Source organism: Budorcas taxicolor, chromosome 1, assembly GCF_023091745.1.
Source record: "Budorcas taxicolor isolate Tak-1 chromosome 1, Takin1.1, whole genome shotgun sequence".
In the NCBI taxonomy this organism is placed as follows: Eukaryota; Metazoa; Chordata; class Mammalia; order Artiodactyla; family Bovidae; genus Budorcas; species Budorcas taxicolor.
This window is the reverse complement of record NC_068910.1, coordinates 202,446,085-202,470,049: the sequence shown is the minus strand read 5'-3', so window position 1 is coordinate 202,470,049 and position 23,965 is coordinate 202,446,085. Positions and strand designations below refer to the sequence as shown.

The window sequence follows — 23,965 nt, the reverse complement described above, 5'->3', positions numbered from 1 at the left end:
AAATTTTCTGTGGTAATTTACTGCAAGATATTGAGTATACTTCCCTTTGCCATACAGTAGGTCCTTATTGGTTATCTATTTGATATTTAGTAGTCTGCATCTGCTAATTCCAAAATACTAATTTATCCCTCTCTTACTCTTTTCCCCTTTGGTAACCACAAGTTTGTGTTCTATGTTTGTGAGTCTATTTCTGTTTTTGTAAATAAGTTCATTTATATCTTTTTTTTAGATGCCACATATAAGTGACATATGATATTTCTCTTTGACTTAGTATGGTAATCTCTAGGTTCAACCATGTTGCTGCAAATGGCACTTTCTTTTTTATAGCTGAGTAATATTCCACCGTGGGCTTCCCAGGTGATGCAGTGGTAAAGAATCCTGTCAATGCAGGAGATACAGACTTGATCCCAGGATTGGGAAGATCCCCTGGAGTAGGAAATGGCAACCCACTCCAGTATTCTTGCCAGGAAAACTCCATGGACAGAGGAGCCTGGTGGGTTATAGTCCATGGGGTTGCAAACAGTTGGACATGACTGAGTTGAGTGCACGCACGCACACACCCCTCCACAATTTTCCACTGTATAAATGTACCATGGATTCTTTATATCTCTTTCGATGTACATTTAGGTTGTTGCCATGTCTTGGCTACTGTAAATAGGGTTGTGATGAACAATGGCAAGCATGTACCCCTTTGAATTATCATTTTCTCTGGTTATACATCCAGGAGTCAGACTGCTGGGCTATATGGTAACTCAGATTTTTAGTTTAAGGAATTTCCATACTGTTTCCTATAGTAGCTGCACCAATTTACATTCCCACCAACAGTGTAGAGGGTTCCCTTATCTCCATATCAACTCCAGCATTTATTACTGATAGACATTTTAATGATGGTCATTCTGACTGGTATGAGGTGACTTCCTCACTGTAGTTTTGATTTGCATTTCCCTACTAATTAGCGAGTATTTTTTTTCATATGCCTTTTAGCTATCTGTATGTCTTCTTTGGAGAAATGCCTGCTTAGATCTTTTGCCTGTTATTTGATTGGGTTGTTTGTTTTTTTGAAGTTGAGCTGTATGAGCTATTTATATATTTTGGAAATTATTCTCTGTTGGTAGCGCCATTTGCAAATGTTTTCTCCCATTCTCCAGGTTGTTTTTTCACTTTGTTTATGGTTTCCTTTGTTGTGAAAACTTTTAAATTTCATTAGGTTCCATTTGTTAATTTTTGTATTTCCATTACTCTATGAGATGGATCAAAAAAGATATTGCTGTAATTTATGTCAGAGTGTTCCGCTTGTTTTCCTGTAGAAGTTTATAGCATCCCATATTATTTTTAGACCTTTAATCCAATTCATTTCTGTAAATAGTGTTAGAGAATGTTCTAGTCTTGTACATGCAGATGTCCAATTTTACCGCACTACTTGTTGAAAAGACTATTATTTCTCCATTGTATATTACTGCCTTTTTTATGTAGGTTAGCTGATCATAGGTGTGTGGCTTTATTTTGGGGTTTTCTATTCTATTTCGTTGATCTATATGTCTGTCTTTGTGCCAGTACCAAACTGTTTGGATTACTGTAACTTTGTAGTATAAAGTCAGGGAACCTGATTCCTTCAGCTCTGTACTTCTTTCTCAAGATTGAATTTGCCTATCCTGGATTTTGTGTTTCCATACAAAAATTTAAAATTTCTTTTCTAGTTCTATGAAAAATGTCATTGTAAATTTTGTAGGGAATACATTGAGTCTATAGATTGCCTTGGATAGTATGATCATTTTAATAATGTTGATATCTCCAATCCAGGAACATGGTATATCTTTTCATCTGTTTGTGTCTTCTTCAATTTTCTTCATCAGCATCTCAGTTTTCTGAGTATAGGTATTTTGCCTCCTTTAGTAGGTTTGTTCCTGAGTATTTTATTCTTTTTGATGTGATGGTAAATGAGATTATTTCCATAATTTTATCATCTGATTTTTATTGTTAGTGTAAAGAAGTACAACAGACTTCTGTGTATTAATTTTGCATCCTGCAATTTTACCAAATTCATTGATGAGATCTAGTAGTTTTCTGACAGCATCTTCAGGATTTTCTATGTACAGTCTCATTTCATCTGTAAACAGTGATAATTTTATTACTTCTTTTGCAATCTGGATTCTTTTTCTTCTGATTGCTGTGGCCAGAAATTCCAAAACTATGTTGAATAGAAGTGGCAAGAGTGGGTACTTGTCTTCTGCCTGATCTTAGAGGAAACGCTTTCAGCTTTTTGCTATTGATTATGATGCTAGCTGTGGGTTTGTCATATATGGCCTTTATTATGTTGAGGCAGGTTCCCTCAATGGCTGCTTTCTGGAGAGTTTTACCGTAAATGGATGTTGAATTTTATCAAAAGCTTTTCCTGCATGTATTGAGATGACCATATTGTTTTTATTCTTCAACTTGTTAATGTGCTGTATGATATTAATTGATTTGCAGATACTGAAAAATCATTACATCCTTGGGATAAATCCCAATTGACTGTGATGTATGATCCTTTTAATGTATTTTTGGATTCAGCTGGCTAGATTTTTTTTTTAAATTTTATTGGGGAGTTTTGCGCCTATTATCATCAGTGATATTGGCCTGTAATTTTCTTTTTTTGTAATTATCTTTGATTTTGGTATCAGGGTGATGGTCAATGTGTGCTAAGTTGCTTCACTCGTATCTGACTCTGTGTGACCCTATGGACTTGTAGCCTCCCAGGTTCCTCTGTCTATGGAATTCTCCAGTCAAGAATACTGGAGTGGGTTGCCATGCCCTTCTCCAGGGGATCTTCCCAACCCAGGGACTGAACCTGCGTCTCACATCTCCTGCATTGACAGGTGGGTTCTTTACCGCTAGCACCACCTGGGAAGCCCAGGGTGATGGTAGCTTCATAGAATGAGTTCAGAAATGCTCGTTCCTCTGTAATTTTCTGAAACTGCTTCAGAAGCATAGGTGTTAACTCTTCTTTAAATGTTTGATACAGTTTTTCTGTGTAGTTATCTGGTCCTGGACTTCTGTCTGTTCAGTTTTAAAATTACTGCTTCAATTTCAGTACTGGTAATTGGTCTGTTCATATTTTCTGTTTCTTCCTTGCTTAGTCTTGGGAGGCTGCACCTTCTTAAGAATTTGTCCATTTCTTCCAGGTTGTCCATTTTATGGTTATATACTTGCTTGTGGTGGTGGTTTAGTTACTAAGTCATGTCCAACTCTTGAGACCCCATGGACACACACCAGGCTCCCTGTCCATGGGATTCTCCAGGCCAGAATACTTGAGTGGGTTGCCATTTCCTTCTGTAATGCTTGTAGCAGCCTCTTATGATCTTTTGTATTTCTGTGGTATAGGCTTTAACTTCTGCTTTATCATTTCTGATTTGGATCCTCTCCTTTCTCTTCCCATAATGAATCTAGCTAAAAGTTTATCAACTTTGTTTATCTTTTTAAAGAATCAGCTTTTAGTTTCATTGATCTTTTCTACATTTTTTTTGTTTGTTTTTAGTGTCTATTTATTTCTGCTCTGATCTTCATGATTTCTTATTTTCTACTAACTTTGGATTTCAATTGTTCTTCTTTCTCTAGTTGCTTTAGGTATAAGGCTATGTTGATATTTTTCTTATTTCCTAAGGCAAGTTTGTACTGCTATAGACTTTCTTCTTAGAACTGCTTTTGTTCAATAGATTTTTAATCATCATTATTTCATTTTTATTTTTCTCTAGGTATTTTTTTATTTCTTCAGTGATCCATTGGTTGTTTAGCAGCATATTATTTAGCTTTCACATGTTTATGTTTTTTATTTTTTTCTTGTGGTTGTTTTCTTTTTCATTGTCTGCACCAAACAGCTTGTGGTATATCAGTTTCATGGCCAAAGAATGAATCCACGTCCTTAGCAGAGAAAGTGCTGAGTCCTACCCACTGGATGACTAGGGAATTCCCTGGTAGCTTTCTAATCTCATAGCATTGTGATCAGAAAAGATGCCTGATGCAATTTCAGTTTTCTTAAATTTACCAAGGCTTGCTTTGTGACCCAACACATGACCAAACCTGAAGAATGGTACACATGCCCTTGAAATGTATATTTCCATCTGGTCTAATGTGTCATTTAAGGCCTGTGTTTCCTTAGTGATTTTTCTGTCTGGATGATCTGTCCATTGATGTAAGTGGGGCATTAAAATTCCCTACTAGTATTACTGTCAATTTCCACTTTTATGTCTATTAATATCTGTCTTACTTGTTGCGATGCTCCTATGTTGGGTGTGTATATACTCACAATTGTTACATCTTCTTTCCTTGATCATTATGTAATTTCCTTCTTTGTCTCTTTCAACATTTATTTTTAAAAGTGGTCTGATATGAATATTGCTACTCCAGCTTTCTTTTAATTTCCATTTGCATGGAATGTCTTTTTCCATCCTACTGCTTTCAGTTTGTATGTCTCTAGAACTGAAGTGGGTCTCCTCTAAACAACACATATACAGGTTTAGTTTCTGTATCCATTTAGCCAGTCTATGCCTTCTGATTAGAACAATTAATCCCCTTCAGTTCAATTCAGTTGCTCAGTTGTGTCCAACTCTTTGTGACCCCGTGGAGGATAGCACGCCAGGCATCCCTGTCCATCACCAGCTCCTGGGGCTTACTCAAAACTCATGTCCATTGAGTCGGTGATGTCATCCAACCATTTCATCCTCTGTCATCCCCTTCTCCTCCCACCTTCAATCTTTCCCAGCATCAGGGTCTCTTCACAATCAGGTAGCCAAAGTGTTGGAGTTTCAGCTTCAACATCAGTCTTTCCAATGAATATTCAGGACGGATTTTCTTTTGGATGGACTGGTTGGATCTCCTTGCAGTCCAAGGGACTCTCAAGAGTCTTCTCCAACACCACAGTTCAAACGCATCAGTTCTTCAGCACTCAACTTTCTTTACGGTCCAACTCTCACATCTATACATGACCACTGGAAAAACCATTGCTTTGACTAGACAGACCTTTGTTGGCAAAGTAATGTCTCTGCTTTTTAATATGCTCTCTAGGTTGGTCATAGCTTTTCTTCCAAGGAGCAAGTGTCTTTTAATTTCATGGCTGCAGTCACCACATGCAGTGATTTTGAAGCCCCCCAAAATAAAGTCTGTTACTGTTTCCCTTGGTTCCCATCTATTTCCCATGAAGTGATGGGACCAGATGCCATGATCTTAGTTTTCTGAATGTTGAGTTTTAAGCCCAACTCTTTCACTCTCCTCTTTCACTTTCATCAAGAGGCTCTTTAGTTCTTCATTTTTTGCTATAAGTGTGGTGTCATCTGCATATCTGAGGTTATTGATATTTCTCCCAGCAATCCTGATTCCAGCTTGTGCTTCATCCAGTCCAGCATTTCTCATGATGTACTCTTGCATTTAAGGTAATTATCAATATATGTTCTTATTGTCATTTTGTTAACTGTTGTGGACTTCTGTGGGTCTCCCTCCACTCCCACCACTTTCTTTTGTTCTCTGATCTTGTGATCTGATGATTACCTTTAGTGTTGTTTGGGTTCCTTTTACTTTTGTGTATGTGTTAGTCACTTAGTTGTGTCCAACTCTTTTGCAACTCCATGTACCGTAGCCTGCCAGGCTCCTCTGTCCATGGAACTGTCCAGACAAGAATACTGGAGTGGGTTGCCATTTCCTCCTCCAGGGGATTTTCCTGACCCAGAGATTGAACCCAGGTCTCCTGCAATGCAGGCAGATTCTTACCATCTGAGCTATGGAGTAGTCCTACAGCTCAGATGGTAAAGCTATTTGTGTATATATATAGATTATGTATTTTTGGTTTGTGATTGCCATGAGGTTTTGGTACATCAGCTATATACATATGATTAAGTTGCTGATTTTGTAATTTCAATTGCATTTTATATACCCCACATTATTACTCTTCTCCCGTCATGATTACTGTTTTTTTGATATCATATTTTACATCTAATTGTTTTATGTATCCCTTAACTGTGTATTGTGGATACAGATGATTTTACTACTTTTGTCTTTTAACCTCCCTACTAGTTTTTGTGGATGACTTCCTACCTTTATTGTATGTCTGCTCACTGTTTATCAGTGAGCTTTTCTACTTCATAATTTTCTTGTTTCTAGTTGTGGCCTTTTCTTTTCTGCTTAGAGAACTTCCTTTCAGTTCAGTTCAGTTGCTCAGTCGTGTCTGACTCTTTGCAACCCCACGCCAGGCCTCCCTGTCCATCACCATCTTCTGGAGTTCACTCAAACTCACGTCCATTGAGTCGGTGATGCCATCCAGCCATCTCATCCCCTGTCGTCCCCTTTTCCTCCTGCCCCCAATCCCTCCCAGCATCAGAGTCTTTTCCAATGAGTCAACTCTTTGCATGAGGTGGCCAAAGTACCGGAGTTTCAGCTTTAGCATCATTCCTTCCAAAGAACACCCAGGGCTGATCTCCTTTAGAATGAACTGGTTGGATCTCCTTGCAGTCCAAGAAACTCTCAAGAGTCTTCAGTATCTGCTATAAAGCTGGTTTGGTGATGCTGAAATCTTTATCTTTTGCTTGTCTGTAAAGCTTCTGAGTTCTCCATCAAATCTGAATCAGAGTCTTGCTGGGTATCCTTGTTTGTAGATTTTTTTAATCACTAAATGTATCATGCCATTCTTTTCTGGCCTGCAGAATTTCTGTTCAAAAATCAGCAGACAGTCTTATGGGAGTTCACTTGTATGTTCTAGTTTTTCCCTGCAGCTGTTAATATTTTCTCTATTTATTGTCAATTTGATTCTTATGTGTACTGGTGTGTCCCTCTTTGGGTTAGTCCTATATGACTAACTGGACTTGGGTAATTGTTTCCTTTCCCAGGTTATGGAAATTTTCAGGTATTTGAGGCTACCTCTTCAAATATTTTCTCATGCCCTCTCTTCTATGATCCCTATGATAAGAATGTTAGTGTGCCAGATGTTGGCCCAAAGGTCTCTTCAACCGTCCTCATTATTCATCTCTGTTTGCTTGTTTTCTGACTGTTAAAAACTTCTAACTACTTGCTCTGCATATCCATTCTTTTTCTAAGTTCTTGGATAATCTTTTAATCATTACTTTGAACTCCTTGAATACAATGCCTAAACTTCACTTCACTTAGTTGTTCTTCTGGGGTTTTATCTTGTTCCTCCATCTGAAACATACTCTTCTGTTGCCTCATTGTGTTTAAATTTCTACTTGTATTTCTTTGTATGTGGTAGGTTAGTTAGGTTTCTCAATCTTGGAGAAGTGGCCCTCTATATGGGATGTCTTGTGTATCCCAGCAGTACACTCCTAGCTCATCGTCAAAGGCTCAGGGATCAGTTGGTCCCAACGGATTGTCTGATCAGTTTGCAGGCTCAGTTCCACAGGCTGTATGATTTAGTTTTCTTGTTTCTGGTATCTGTCCCCTGCTGGATGGGGCTGCTCTATAAGCTTGTGCAGGCTTCTTGGAGGGAAAGGGGTTGGTGACTGCTCACTGATGGGTAGGACTGGTTCTTGGCCCTCTGGTGGGTAGGCCTGTGTCAAGAGGTATGTCAAAGGTGGCTATGGGCTCAGGAAGTCTTTAAGCAGCCTGTCTGTTGATGGATGCAGCTGTGTCTTTGCCCACTTGGTTGCTTGGCCTCCAGGTGTCCTAGCACTGGAGCCTACAGGCTGTTGGGTAGGGCCAGGTCTTTGTACTAACGACCCAAGCAAGACATCAGCCTCCAATGAGAGTTCATGATGAATACTGCCTAATATATCTGCTACTGGTTTTTACATCCCCGGGTTGAACCACAGCTGCTTGACAGCTGCTTGACAACTTCCAGTTAATCCTCCAAGACCACCAGGTAGGTCTGACCCAGGCTCCTATGAAATTACTGCTTTTGCCATGGTTCCAGGTGCACATGAGATTTTGCATGTTCCCTTCAACAGTAAGGTCTCTGCTTCCCCCAGTCCTGTGGAGCTCCTGCTATCAAGCTCTGCTGGCCTTCAAAGCCACATGCTCTGGGAGCTCCTCTTTCTGATGTTAGGCCTGGGGAGGTTCAGAACTCACTCCTGTGGGAGAACTTCTGTGATATACTCATTTTCCAGTTTGTGGGTAGCTAGGTGGTAAAGGATTTGATTATATCACAAGTGCACTCTCTACCATCTCACTGTGGTTTCTTCTTTATATCACTGGATGTAGAGTATCTCTTTTGGGAGGTTCCAGTCTTTTTTTTTAAATTGATGGTTGGTCAGCAGTTAATTGTGATTTTGGTATGCTCATAAGAGGTGAACTCAAGGTCCCTCTACTCCACTATCTTTTGCCAAAGTTGCTGGTACATGTTTTTGTGTACTGAATCTTACCACTGGCTTTATTATTTCCCTGCCTTCAGGACTCTCTCTTTCATTCTTTTATATTTACGTATATTGGCAAACCAGTTCAATTCCTTTTTAGGAAAGCTGGAGGTAGAACACACACACACGAAACAGGCAAAACTGAAAATAAACTCACATTATAAATCAGGATATAGGGACAAGCACACATGCATAGTAAGTATATTATGTTGTAGAAAACAGTTCTTTAGGCTCTCTTAATACATTTAGTGAATTCCAACAACAAAAAGCTTACATTGATTAAACAGGTTTTATTATCCCTAAGACACTTACTAACTTTAGAATGAAAAAAAAAGTTATTGGCAGCCTAGTACTCTGTATTCTGATGGAGCCAAAAGCTCCTGTGGAATGAGTGAATTAATGAGGCTGCCCATCCAACAAAAAGAACCTAGACCCCCAAGGACAAGGGGCTTATTCACCTGCTATGGAATCACTGGGAAGAATGGACAAAGTGGGGTGAATATTTTCAGAAGATTTACCAAACTTTTGACATTTAAAGCACAAGCTCACAAAACACTCCCCTAAACCCACACTTTAATATTTGGGATGGACATTTAAGGTTATAAAAGACAGTTAAAGGATACTATATTTCAAAGACATTTTTCAAGATGAGTTCTTTTATCAAAATCTGTTTGTTGGAAATATATTCACTAGTGTGTTAACACTTCAAAGTGGCCAGACATTTCTCTGATGGTACAGTTTCTCAAAATGTATTTGGATTCGTCTTTGGGAATTGCCTTCAGTGTACTTTCTGAACATCTTCAGTGATAGCAAGCCATCAGTCATTAAGTGGATTGAGTTTTTGGAGGCAATCTTTGTTGAAGTGGATGGAAAATCTAAATAGTAAGTGTTGTTGATTGTAAATTGTCTATAACAACCAGATCTGAACCCTGTACATGTGGTATTTCAAGGTAGTTGACCTATTCATCCCTGTTGGTGTCAAGGACAATAGTGGGGTAAACCTGAGCAGTTCTTAGCTGGAAGCTAGCCTAGAACTGTATACAGCGAATGGAGAGAAAAGGAGGATTTGGCAATGTTTAAAATTCCGTCTGCTATCCAGTATAATTTATTATGAAAAATGGTTATTTTCCTTTTTTGTCTTCTATTAGGTTGTGATTTAAAATGACATAACAAAATCTGGAGATAGGAATACACTGAATTCTGAGGCCAAAATGTTAGGAGAAGCAGAGTGACAATCTGCTGGCTTCTGGTACCAGTATGACTTGGGTGACCTGGAGCTTGGAAACACCTAAACCTAAAAACCTGAAAACCAAAACCAAAACAAAACAAAAAACAAAAACCTGCCCAAATCTTGCAATAATTAATCAAATGCATTTTTTTCTTAAAAAAAAAAAAAAATGAGAATTCAATCAAAGAAGTGAAGAGTCCCAGAAAAGTGAAAGTGTTAGTCACTTAGTTGTGCCCAACTCTTTGTGACCGTATGGACTGCAGCCTGCTGGGCTCCTCTGTCCATGGGATTCTCTAGGCAAGAATACTGGAGTGGGTTGCCATGCCCTCCTCCAGGGATCTTTCCAACCCAGGGATTGAACCCAGGGCGCCTGCATTGCAGGTGGATTCTTTACCATCTGAGTCACCAGGGAAGCCAGAAAGTGAATTTTAATTACTGTAAGACTGAAACAAATTTGGTACCTTATGCTAGTAATGCAACCATCTTGACCTGACTGGAAAAAATCTAGGATTTAAGTTTCAACCTATTTTGTTGTTCTTGTTAGAAAATTAATGAAGAGCCTATTTCTGGGAACTGCTGATACACTTCTACTACAAGTTCATTTTTCAGAATGGACAATTCAAAATTCAAAAGTGATCTCTCATTTTGTATTATGTTGACTTAAATCCCAGGTTGAATATTTATTTTGTTTTTATTTGATGGGAAAAAAAGTCTCTATGAGCTTAAGAATTTTTTTCAAGTCTATCTTGTACAACGTGTTTTCTTCTCTTCATGTTTGAACACAAAAATACATTTTCAAGGAAAAGACAGAGCAATGCTAGTAATAATAATAAATCTCTCAAAATGTCCACTTCAAACCACCTTTCTTGTTGACTGTCATTTAACTTTCACCTCACATAATTCCAGTTCCCATGTCAAAGTACTCTTTAAAAATGAAAAAGTTTTTGGAAGGATGGAGATATATTGGTATTTTTAATAAGTAGTTTTGCTAATAACCTTTTTATATTTCTAAAGAGCCTCTTACTAGACCTACCCTTTGTATAGGCTTATGGTTTTAGAGACATAACCTATAGGTTATTTTATGCAATTTTCTCACTCAGGTGCTACTACATAAGTAGAAAAATTAGCAAAGAACACGTGGGGAAACAGCTACTTATTTTCAAGTCACATATGGGTGAGAAGAGAACTCATGGCACACATCCATATCTCTGAACAAGAAAAAATAAAGACTGTTACACATACCTTTACTAAGCAATTTCTGTGTCCAGGTACAGAACCATTGACATAGATTATATTGTGCTTTGTGTTTATTCGCCACACCTAAAGTAGAAATAAAATCAAACTTTAAGAGTTGAAAGTATGAGAATACACTTACATTAATACAAACAAAAGCTGAGGCTATAAGTAGCCTGGAGTCATAATCATGTTAGCAACTCAAAATATTGAATGAGAATAAAAAATTCAAATCCTATGGATGACTTGTGTTGTAATACCACAACACATGTCTCATGTTAAGTGGTAGAAAACTCTCATTTTAAGTATAAATGTGACTGAACAATCAAGACTACTAGGATATCTCAATATTCTGCTGGCACCATTAAGAGTAACAAGTGGAAATTCAAGTTTATTTTTAGTTAATATGAGCTTGCAACTAGAAACTGGGAAGCCATCATCTCTCTGGGTCTGATTTTTTAAAAAAGTGTGCTAAGCAGACGGCCTTCAAACAGATCTTTACGTGGGGAAAACATTTACACAAGTGAGAATAGTCAAGAAATAGTACTGAGAAAGGGTTTGGGGGAAAATCCAGTTTGATCCACACCTCATGGGTAAATGTTAAATACTAGGGAAACCGAAATCTCTCCTGTCCTACATATGCATACATGAAAAGAAAATACACACAGTAGATACAAATAGATGTCTGTGTAAAGAGGAGAGTGAAAAAGTTGACTTAAAACTCAACATTCAGAAAACGAAGATCATGGCATCCGGTCCCATCACGTCATGGCAAATAGATGGGCAAACAGTGGAAATAGTGAGAGACTATTTCCCTGGGCTCCAAAATCACTGCAGATGGTGACTGCAGCCATGAAATTAAAGGATGCTTGCTCCTTGGAAGAAAAGCTATGACCAACCTAGACAGCATATTAAAAAGCAGATTTGTCAACAAAGGTCCATCTAGTCAAAGCTACGGTTTTTCTAGTAGTCATGTACGGATGTGAGAGTTGGACTATAAACAAAGCTGAGTGCTGAAGAATTGATGCTTTTGAACTGTGGTGTTGGAGAAAACCCTTGAGAGTCCCTTGGACTGCAAGGAGATCAAATCAGTCAATCTTACAGGAAATTAGTCCTGAATAATTCATAGGAAGGACTGATGCTGAAGCTCAAACTCCAATATTTTGGCCACCTGATGTGAAGAACTGACTCACTGGAAAAGACCTTGATGCTGGGAAAGATTGAAGGTGGGAAGAGAAGGGGATGACAGAGGATGAGATGGTTGGATGGCATCACCAACTTGACAGACATTAAGTCTGAGTAAGCTCTGGGATTTGGTGATGGACAGGGAAGCCTGGCATGCTGCAGTTCATGGGGTCACAAAAAGTTGGACACGACTGAGTGACTGAACTGAACTGGCACATATAAAAGTAATAGAAGAGGAAAAATGATCTTAGATTTAGTTATATAAAATTAAAAAAACTTCTGCTGGTTAAAATTTATAAATAACATATATCTAGAATAAGAATGAAAGAATGTGCACCAAAATGTTATCAATGATTATCTTTGGAGGTGGTTCTTTTGAATGGCTTATTTTCTTCTTTGTACTTTCTATGTGTTTCATACATATACACAGATTAGTTGTTTTAATAAAAATATAATTATATGGCACCTATTATCTACAACTCATTTTCACTTAGATATTACATATATTCTTCAAGTTCAAAGAGAGTGAATTTAACTTCCCCTTTTTAAATATATAATTATTTTACAATAATGGATGTATAGCGCAATGCTTTTTGAGTACTTTTTTTCCCTATTTTGATTGTCTCTATTGTCTCCCTCTCTTCTTTTCCTCACCCACATCCACCCACACATTTGACATTCAATAAAAAATAATCTGGTATATAACCATCTACTCTGTGTTTACACGGCGTGACAACATGTATGTAGGGAGCTTATGTTTATTATAAGAGTATTACACATAATGTTCTGAATATTTATTTTTTCACATAACACCTTGTGGAAATCTTCCAGGTCAAATAATAGATAATTAACTTTTTCTTTTTAATGAGTACATTTTCCAAGGCTTGGACGTTAAATGAATACATATAATAGCAACTCCAACGCATGCACACACACATGCACACACACAGAGCTCATACAGCCCCACCCCTCAGTAACTGTAAAACCATACACTGGCACATGTTAAATATGCAAACTGTTGCATTTGCATTTAGGCACTAATTTATTCCTAAAAATAGTCGCTCCAGAAACTTACTTTTAGTCCAAATGCTGTCCTATCCACATTCCCCAACTGTCCAGGCATTTTAGTTCCAGGCCAGACTCTGGCAACATCCTAAAGGAGAGAACCCAAATTAGCACTTTTCAAGTAGTGCTTCTCAATTTCCAACAGTACTAATCAAACCAAAATGCAAATGAGAAATAAGTCATAAAAATATTTCACACCTTCCCATTTTGCTAGGCCCCAGTAAAAAACTAAACATGGATTTAGTCACATTTACCCCTAGAAAATTCCCTTTCTAAATTAGATTAGAACAATAAAAACACAGACCGAGAACATCTTTAGGAGAAAACTTCAGTAACAAGAGAGAGCAGCAAACGAGGTGTTAAGAAGGACATACAAACACATCTCACTATCATTCAAAGAAAAAATGTGGACTGTCTAGCCTGTTTTCACGAATCTTCTGTAATACCTGACTTGAACTCCATCTATCCACTGCAGCTGGAATGGTCCTACTCTCCCACCCCTGCTTTTAATGTTACTATCTTTCTGCAGAGTGACTGAAGGACAGACTCAGTTATCTCCAAACAGTGAGAAACTTGGCTTCCATTATCAATATATTCATTCATCTGGTCAATCCTACAGTTCACAGAAAATTATCTCAGAATGGCTAATTAACACTACTTCAAAAAACGTAATTAGAACTCAATACTTGCACACAGAACATTTTAAATTTTGATTCTAGGTATACAGCCAACAACTGTGTTCACAAGTTACTTGAGTTAGTCCACTCCAGTCCTCCATTTTAGTGAGGGTCTGTTACTCATCTGAAATAGGTTCATTTTCTAATTATATTCCATTATGGATCCCTCCACCCCGGTTTTTATTTTACTTTGAATATATAAAACATTAACATGGTTCCAAAGTATAAAGTGTAATAAAAAAGTATATCTTCAGTGTCACTCTTGCCACTACTGAGCTCTTCAACTCTAACTCATCCTTAGTAGGCAATCAATCTTATTAGTTTCTGGTTTTTCATCCTTCTTTTTGCAAAAAATAAGCAGGTAATGTGTGCATTTGTTATATCCTGGAAATCATGTCATTGTTTCACAATGACCTTGCTGTTTGTTTTTCAGCTGCATAGTATTCCACTATACCTGGGAGTTCGGATGAGTTCATCCGAACTCCCAGGTATGGACATTTATGCTTATAAATTACAAATAATGTTACAATGACTAATTTGGTACAAATGCATCTTTATATTTTGGGGAGAATATCTTTCGGGTAAATTCTGAGAAGTAGGATTGCTGTGTCAAAAGCAAAATACATGGGTAGTTTGTTAGATATCACATTTCCCCCCATAAAGAATACACTCTTTTATATTTCCATCAGCAATGGATGAGAGAAGATCCTTGCCAAGAAAGTGGAAAAAATTAAACAGCTTGACAGCACAATCTGCTAGGTGAGAAATTAACTCGAGTGTTTTTAAACTGTATCTCTCTTATAAGAAGTAGAATACATTATCAAGCTTTAGAATTGACCTTGCATCCTCTGATGCTTCAAAGAGTAACATTCCCCCAGGTTCTTTAGGCTATACCTTAGGGAGAGGTGTTCACTAGGCCTGAATTAGCAGTAGAAAACTCCTTCTCTCCTTCCTATGCCCCTATTGTCTATTTCTCATTTCTTTCTCTACTACTTTCCCCTTTATCATTATATCGTCCTTGACAGCTTTTTACCAATGGTCTCTTTTAAGGTAGAAACAAATCTGTTAAGGAACCAGTGAGGCCAGATGGAAGGGCACTCTGATCCCTGATCACTTTAGCGGACTTCAGAGTATAGCATGGGAGGCAGTGATGGGAAAGAAAGTAGGCAGACAGTACTGAGAACATTGGCTGTAAGTACATAGGATATAACCAGATAATTCACGTCTGGCTTTGAAAAGTAAAAAAGGCCAGAACCCATAGAAGTGTGACTTTTACTAAGAGCCATCTGAAATAAGATTCAAATTATGTGACTTGATGCCAAAGACAGACCAAAGCACCATATGCACAAAATCTGAATCTTCACCACTAAAAAGAGGATCACTAACTTATACTTACACCAGTTGAAATAGCTCCAGGCCTCCTGTGGGTTTTTGTTTGACCATGAGTAGCTGGCTGGCCTTTAAATCCCCATCGTTTCATGACACCTTGAAAACCTTTACCAATACTGAGCAAGATAAATCGGTTACAATTTACATAATGAAGAGAGGTAAAATATCCCCAACTGCATGCTTTGATAGTATTTTAGAGTTTAAGCAAAGTTCCTCATCTAAATAACTAGAAAAGGCCATATAAGCAAAATTACAAATGAACATGCCTTTATCCTTCTCCTGATTGCACCATTTCCTGGAGTCTCATTCTATATAAAGATTGTAAGACAACATCAAGTTAAGCAGAAGTTCTATCATTCTAATCCTATGTAACAGCACAGTAATAGTGGGACATTTTAGAGGTTCAAGGTACTTGCAAGAGATGCAGCAGGCAACCATTAAGATCCCCACCTCCTATAAAGCAACTGTACTCCAATAAAAATTCAAAAAGCAAAACAAACAAACAAAATCCCCTACCTCCCAGTATGCATGCCCCTGTATGATCAATCACCTTCCCTTGAGTCTGTGTAGACCAGCAACTCACCTCTAAGCAATAAACTATGGCAGAAGTGATAAACATCACCTCTGACTCTACATTACAAAGAGACTGGCTTCATCTCTGTGCTCTCGGCTCTGAAAGAAGCCAGGTGCCATAACATAAGCTATCCTATTGATAGTCATGCAGCAAAGACCTCTGTAGCCAACAACTGTGGGCCTGATGCTCACCAGTAGCCACATTAATGAGCTCGGTAGGCAATTATCCCCAAGTTGAACTTGGAGATGACTGCAGTCTTGAGTGATGCGTCGGCTGCAGGTTCGTGAGAGACCCTGAGCCAGAGGCACCCAGCTAAGCTGTACTAGGAGTCATGATCACAGAAACAGTGAGGTAAGAAATACTTATTGTTTCAGGCTACTGTGTTTTAAAACTCTAGGCAGGAATATACAATAGAACATGAAATAAAATATTAATAATGCCCTAAATGCTCAGCAAGATGAGAAGTTGGATCTTGGTTTCAAAGTCTGAATCAGAAGCCAATGGAGAAATAAAATCAGACATTAACAATTTCTTAAAAGTCTAATATTTCAATTTTTAAACAAAACTATTCTATTTTCAAATTCTGCTAACTAGAGAAACATCATGAAATGCAGACAGAAACTAATACTAAGGTTCAAACAGTATTAAAGTTTGTCTCTGATTGTCAAATATATGAGGACGATTGGTACAAAGAAATGCCTAGAATGAGTTTTAAGACTCTATGAGGCATATTTTATAGATCCTTAAGATAAAAACAATTTCTCTATCTTTCATTAGATATTAATACATCAACATTTTTTAATGTTATGTTCCCTTAATTTAACAAAGCTATCACTAAATAAATAATCATCAGAGAGTAATGGATTGAAGTAAATAAGCCCAACAGACTAAGATGACTTGTTTTAGACAAATCAAGATGTTATCAACATAAAAACAATATGAATATGTATAGGATGTAACAGCTGAATATTACCAAATCACAGGTCAAAGCTATTTGTATATGAATAATTTAAATGTAGCTTTTTTTCACATTAATCAACTAACACAGCACTTATGGTGTACGCTGACCAGCATACCTTGCTTTATTGTGCTCCACAAATGCTGTGGATTTTACAGTTTGAAAGGTTTGTGGCAACCTTGTGTGATCAGATGATGGTTTCTTTTTAAGCCAGAAGTATGTTTAAACTGTGGAAAATTCTGAAAGAGATGGGAATACCAGACCACCTAACCTGCCTCATGAGAAATCTGTATGCAGGTCAGGAAGCAACTGGACATGGAACAACAGACTGGTTCCAAATAGGAAAAGGAGTCCGTCAAGGCTGTATATTGTCACCCTGCTTATTTAACTTATATGCAGAATACATCATGTGAAACGCTGGACTGGAAGAAACACAAGCTGGAATCAAGATTGCTGGGGAAAATAACCTCAGATATGCAGATGACACCACCCTTATGCCAGAAAGTGAAGAGGAACTAAAAAGTCTCTTGATGAAAGTGAAAGAGGAGAGTGAAAAAGTTGGCTTAAAGCTCAACATTCAGAAAACAAAGATCATGGCATCCAGTCCCATCACTTCATGGGAAATAGATGGGGAAACAGTGGAAACAGTCTCAGACTTTATTTTTTTGGGCTCCCAAATCACTGCAGATGGTGACTGCAGCCATGAAATTAAGACGCTTACTCCTTGGAAGAAAAGTTATGACCAACCTAGATAGTATATTCAAAAGCAGAGACATTACTTTGCCAACTAAGGTCCATCTAGTCAAGGCTACGGTTTTTCCTGTGGTCATGTATGGATGTGAGAGTTGGACTGTGAAGAAGGCTGAGCACCGAAGAATTGATGCGTTTGAACAGTGGTTTTGGAGAAGACTCCTGAAAGTCCCTTGGACTGCAAGGAGATCCAACCCGTCCATTCTGAAGGAGATCAACCCTGGGATTTCTTTGGAAGGAATGAAGCTAAAGCTGAAACTCCAGTACTTTGGACACCTCATGCGAAGAGTTGACTCATTGGAAAAGACGCTGATGCTGGGAGGGATTGGGGGTAGGAGGAGAAGGGGACGACCGAGGATGAGATGGCTGGATGGCATCACGGACTCGATGGACGTGAGTCTGAGTGAATTCCGGGAGATGGTGATGGACAGGGAGGCCTGGCGTGCTGTGATTCATGGGGTCACAAAGAGTCGGACACGACTGAGCGAGTGAACTGAACTGATGTTTAAATTAAGGGACATAAATTGTTTTTTAGACATAATGCTATTGCACACTTAACAGACTATAAGTGTAAACATAACTTCTACATGCACTAGGAAACGAAAAATTTGTTTGACTTGCTTTACCACAGTGGTCTGGAACTGAACTGTAACATATCTAAGGCGTGCCTGTACATAATTCTTTTTGGCCTCAAGAACTCAAAATAATGCTTATCCTTGATCAAAGAGGTAAAGTAGAAATTTAATGAATTTCAATATTCACTGAAAAGTCACCATAAACTTTGCAAAATTAGCATCTAGGAAGTAAGTAATAAAATATTTCACTGCAGTTTTGCTTCAGAAACTTAACACTGAATGTTAGAATGTGTTTGAAAAATAAATGCTTTGCAATTTAAAAATAGAAAAGTACCTAAAAAGTCATTTGAACTTATGATACTGCTCAGCAAATAAAACTTTATAGAAAAAAAGGGAAGGGAGTGGCATTGCCAAATCTAAAGTGAGCATGGTTTCAAAATACTAATTGTGGTCCTACTTGGTAGAAAGTTTGTTGGTACCTTCTGAGTTCTCAAACTGATTCAGCTCCCGCTTACAGAGAGAGCATGCAAGTGTGCACTGGTAAAAAAAAACAAAAAACAAAAAAACATTCTGGGTAAATTTCAGAAGATAATTTAGCTCATTTTACCAGCAGATGATTACAAAATCAAAGTGGTATCCTGAAAGTGTTAATTACTGTCAGCTAATTACAGACTGTTTTTCAGTCTAGTTCTAGAACACATCATGTTGTTATACTGCGTACAATGGGAGCCTCTTCAATAAATAACCTTTAAACAAAAGGATAAGACACACATGACGTGACAAATCACTGGCTGAACTGAGACCACAGAGAACAAAAGGCACCTGTTGCTCCGGGGTGGGGGGTGGGGGTGCAGAACAGGTGTCTATTCCTTTGTTTCTCTCAGTTGTCACCCAACTGGAGAACAAAAACAAGACAAACGCAGGAAATGAAGGAATATACAGTTAGTATACCCACGCACAGTTCCAACATAGGATTTTCACAGGTTGCATAAAAACCTTCATCTCACCAAAAGGGATATGAAATACATAATATGCTTTAATCTCACCCACCCCTTTTTTGCTGCCATTTTTAGTTAATGACAGCAGAATAAATGAAGTAAAGGAAAATTCAAATCAGCTAGAACACAATGTTAAAGTCCAAATCTAGTGAAACATATGTGAAAATTAGGAAAACATAGAAAGTGTACTTTATTTACAGCATTCATACTTGCTAAAACAAAATTTCAAAAAATCTCAGAGATACAATTTAAATTTAGACTTTATTGTCCTTGTTTCTCAGTGTTTTTCCTCACTGTACTTTAAGTTCATGAAGCACGGGGATTGTGCAGCATCTAAAAGTAGCACCCTATCTTGAGAACTCAGAGTAACCCTGTTACTGGCTTTAACTGTGAAGAAATAATTATTTCCTTGATTTGGTCCTATAGTTTCCAAATGCTATATATAATGGGCTTTTTAATAAAAGTTTAAGAAGACTGTATTAAGAAAAGGGGAGGAAGGGCGTGAAGGTCTGTTAAGAACCTTGCAGAAGAGAATGCATAATTTAGTGTTTCTAACTGTATTCCATAAATCTCCAGAGATTATTACTATGAATTTCATTTCCCTGTCACACTCTGACAAACACTAAATGCCCACCAGCAGATATAAAGATTTAATACACACCCATCAAATATTTCCCTACTTAGTAGGTAACTGCCTTTGATTGCATGGTTCTGGATACACTTATATAGGATAAAGTAAGGTCTATAGGTGAGGAGTACTTTCAAGTCCATCCATTCTGAGTCCTCTGAGGAATTCTGAAGGAATTTTACCAAGTCTTGCCCTGGCCACTGAAGACCCCTGTAAATGTCTGAAGTCAGTTTCTACCCAATGCAGTGTTCTTGTCTAACCCTATTCAATCAGAGATGTAAAACAGCTCCTGAGCACACAGGTAAGTCATCGTGGAATGTTTCAGGTGCTCTGCATTTCATCACACACAAGGTAAAAGCTAACATGGAAGATCTGTTTGGCTGTTACTCTCCATGATGAATTTGTGACAGCGTGACCTGAATAGGAGGTATTCTGTTTCTGTCAAAAAACTATAAAGCTATAAACTATCAATAAAAACTATAAAACTATAAACTATCAATGTCTGGGAATATTTTTATCAACAACTGACTGCTAAGTGTGCACTGCTTACAGCTTTCTGACATTAAATCTAGATCATTCAATAGTTGTTTAAGTTGCTAAGCTGTGTCCGACTCTTTTGTGACCCTATGGACTGTATCCTGCTAGGCTCCTCTGTCTATGGGATTCTCTAGGCAAGGATACTAGAGTGGGTTGCCGTTCCTTCTCCAGGGGATCTTCCTGACACAGGGACTGAACCTGCCTTAAAAAAAACTAAATAAAAAAAAAAAAACAAAACCCACATTAAAAAAAAAAAAAGAAGAAACTTTGAAACCATTTAATCCTAAACCTTTATGTTAAAGATAATGAAATGTATCCAGAGAAGTATGGAGCTATTTCAAGGGCATCCTCATTACACTGTAAATTCTGGATGTGGCAGGTATTACGTATTCTTAAAATTACCTAGAGTGCTTTGTAAAGTTACTACTTGTCTATACAAAACAGTTTAAGAGGCAATAACTTGATGTATTAGAAAATATCACAATTGAATTCTAAATAGCTTAATGTAGTTAATTAATTTAGAAAGATATTTCCTGTTGAGGAAAACATAGATTTTTCCTTTAAAATTCTGAAACCAAAACAAAACAAAAAATTTGAAACAAATGACAAAATAGTAATAGTGACAGCAGCCAATACTTTCAAGCATTTACTACATCCCAGATCTTGAACTAAGAGCCTTATGTGCATTATTTCATTCAATCTTAATATTTTAGAAGAGTTGACTCATTGGAAAAGACTCTGATGCTAGGAGGGATTGGGGGCAGGAGGAGAAGAGGACGACAGAGGATGAGATGGCTGGATGGCATCACTGACTCGATGGATGTGAGTCTGAGTGAACTCCGGGAGTTGGGGATGGATAGGGAGGCCTGGTGTGCTGTGATTCATGGGGTCGCAAAGAGTTGGACACGACTGAGCGACTGAACTGACGATTAGTATCATGTTAAAGATGAGGCTCTTGAAGAAAGTGAAAGAGGTTGAGTGAAAAAGCTGGCTTAAAACTCAACATTCAAAAACCAAAGATCATGGCATTCAGTCCCATCACTTCATGGCAAACACAATGGGGAAAAAATGGAAACAGTGAGAGACTTTATTTTTTTGGGCTCCAGAATCACTGCGAACGGTGACTGCAGTCATGAAATTAAAAGATGCTTGCTGCTTGGAAGGAAAGCTATGAGCAATCTAGACAACTTATGAAAACAGGAGAGTTATCACTTTGCCAATAAAGGTCCATATAGTCAAAGCTATGGTTTTTCCAGTAGTCATGTATGGATATGGAAGCTGGACCATAAAGAAGGCTGAATGCTGAAGAATTGATGCTTTCTAACTGTGATGTTAGAGAAGACTCTTAAGAGTCCTGTGGACAGCAAGGAGATCAAACCAGTCCATCCTAAGGGAAATCAACCCTGAATATTCATTGGAAGGACTGATGCTGAAGCTCCAGTACTTTGGCCACCTGATGCGAAGAGCCAACTCACTGGAAAGGACCGTAATGCTGGGAAAGATTGAAGGCAGGAGAAGGGGGAGACAGAGGATGAGATGGATGGATGACATCACTGATTCAATGGACATGAGTTTGCGCAAACTCCAGGAGACAATGAAGGACAGGGAAGCCTGGTGTGCTGCAGTCTGTGGGGTGGCAAAGAGTCGGACATAACTAAGCAACCGAACAACAACAAGGATGAGGTGACAGAGAGGCTAAGAAAGCTGTCTAGTGCCAGGAGCCAGCATGAGGAATCCCGCCCATGGCAAAGGTCATGAGGAAGGAAGCCCAACAAAACGCAAAGGCATGATCTGGCTTCAGGGGTTCCCCCTGAGTTTTCCTGAACATCTACCCTCCAAAACCAGAGTCTGCCTGCTTTATTACTGTGCTTTTCACTCTTCTCACATTCTCTGGAAAAAAGTTAATTCAGGGCTTCAGTCTCCTGCATTAGCTCAAACCCCTTTGACGACTCTCTAACTTGCCTGACAGGTTCTCCTGGACTTTTTGCAGCTTGTGAATTGCTTACAGCACCCCCAACCGCAAGAGGCACAAAGCTTAAAGCATCTTAAAGATACAGAGCCTTTTCTAAAGAGCTAAAAATTATATTGGTGACAGGTTTTCACTGTTGACTCAATGACTGCTGCCAGGCCTCCATATTCTTTATCTTTTAGGCACCTGAGGGATATTAATCAATGTAATCGGGATGCAGAAATCGGAATATAGTAGTTTTGATGTTAGCAACCCTAGACTTTTGAGTTAATTACTTTTCTTTGTTATAAATCACTGTACTCCTTTCACTTGTTATAAATTGTTGTATCTTTGCTATGTAAGAATGTAACTTTATTTAGTGCTTTCTGAGAGTGGCACCAGACTTCGGGAAGAACAACATTTTTGACACAAATAAGTCTTCTGGTTGACAAACCCTTACCAAAAAAGGGCTGTACAACGTTAATTGGTCTTCTGGCTGGAAGATGATGCAAATCACCTAAGACTTGTGTATACAACTAAGTATGCAGAGAAAAAGCCTGGTCTCGATAAGAGTCAGGGCAGCTGACACTGCATAATTTCGTATTACCCATTGATCTCTATGTACAATCAAAAAGTATAAAAGGCCTTCTGAACAACAGGGGATAGGCCAGTCTTTGGGCTGGTTTCCCCCGTGTCTCCTCTTTACTCTACTTTCAGGCTGAATTCCCATCTGGGGCGTGGAGGCTCGCCATGTTTACTTACTTGCCCCGGCTTTTAAGTTCCGTGAGAGAGAGAGCCCAAGGCGGGGCACTCTCCGATATTCAAACGGGCGCTGGTGGCCCAACGTAGATGGTGCAAATCTCTTGTCCTGAGATTTTATTGGCTTTCCCCGTAAACCAAGTTATTCAGCCTCTTTTCTCCACTAAATTTTCCTACTATACTATTTCTTCTTAATTTTTTTATATTTCTAAATAAATAAGTTTTTTCCTCGCCTACGCCGTTCACCCTTCAAATTCCCTGGATCCACTGGGGCTGGACCCCAGCAGTCTAGGTCACAGTGCTGCTGAGAAGCAGAGCCACGCTTTGACCACTCTCCCTAGACCACCTCACTTTGACTGCTGAAAACATTGTTTTTTCACAGAGACTATTTCCCTCTATAGTTTACTCATTTAGAAAATTTTTGACTAGTATGCTTAAAATTTTACTGCTTTGAATAACCAGTAAGTAAAGTAACTTATTAAAATGTGCAGGGCTGAAGGCAGCATGTATCTTGTTTTCCCTCGAGCTTCTGACCGTGTGGAAGCACGCTTCTCTGAACAGTATGCAGGACTGAGCACACAGCTCAAAAGAGTCTCTGCTTTGTTAAGAACCTACCTAGCTTTTTAATCACCTGAAGGCTCTGATGGACAATATTTCTGTACATATTTTGATGTGTTAATGAAAGAACCCAAATTAACTCTTCCCTACTCCTTTCATTTTTACTACCAGTAACAACATTATCAAAGTAAGTACCCTGTCTGTCTCTCCTGGCGGCTGCTTCTCTTTGGGCTTCCCAGGTGGCTCAGTGGTAAAGAATCTCAGTGGTAAAGAATGCAGGAGACACAAGAGATGTGGGTTCAATCCTTGGGTCAGGAAGATCCCCTGGAGAAGGAAATGGCAACCCATTCCAGTATTCTTCCCTGGGAAATCCCATGAACAGAGGAACTTGGTGGGCTACAGTCCACTGGGTCACAAAGAGTCGAGCATAACTGAGCATACATACATATTTTTCCTATTGTGAGCCAAAGGGTAATGAGAATTTAAAGGACACTGATAACTTCAAAAAGAGTAAGATTATGACAGAGATTGCTATTTAAGTAATAAGATTATGCCTGAAAATATATGGGTTGTTTT

General features: G+C 38.4%; 1 protein-coding gene across 1 annotated transcript in view; it reads right to left on the bottom strand.

Annotated features, from left to right (window-relative positions):
- MRPL3 (mitochondrial ribosomal protein L3) overlaps window positions 1-23,965 on the bottom strand; it is a 55,998-nt gene that overhangs the window by 1,567 nt on the left and 30,466 nt on the right. Inside the window, exons 7-9 of the mRNA XM_052650032.1 lie at window positions 15,112-15,220; window positions 13,049-13,126; window positions 10,798-10,875 (exon numbers count right to left, since the gene is read on the bottom strand). Coding sequence (XP_052505992.1) covers window positions 10,798-10,875; window positions 13,049-13,126; window positions 15,112-15,220 — 265 coding nt within the window. The remainder of the gene's footprint in view (window positions 1-10,797; window positions 10,876-13,048; window positions 13,127-15,111; window positions 15,221-23,965) is intronic.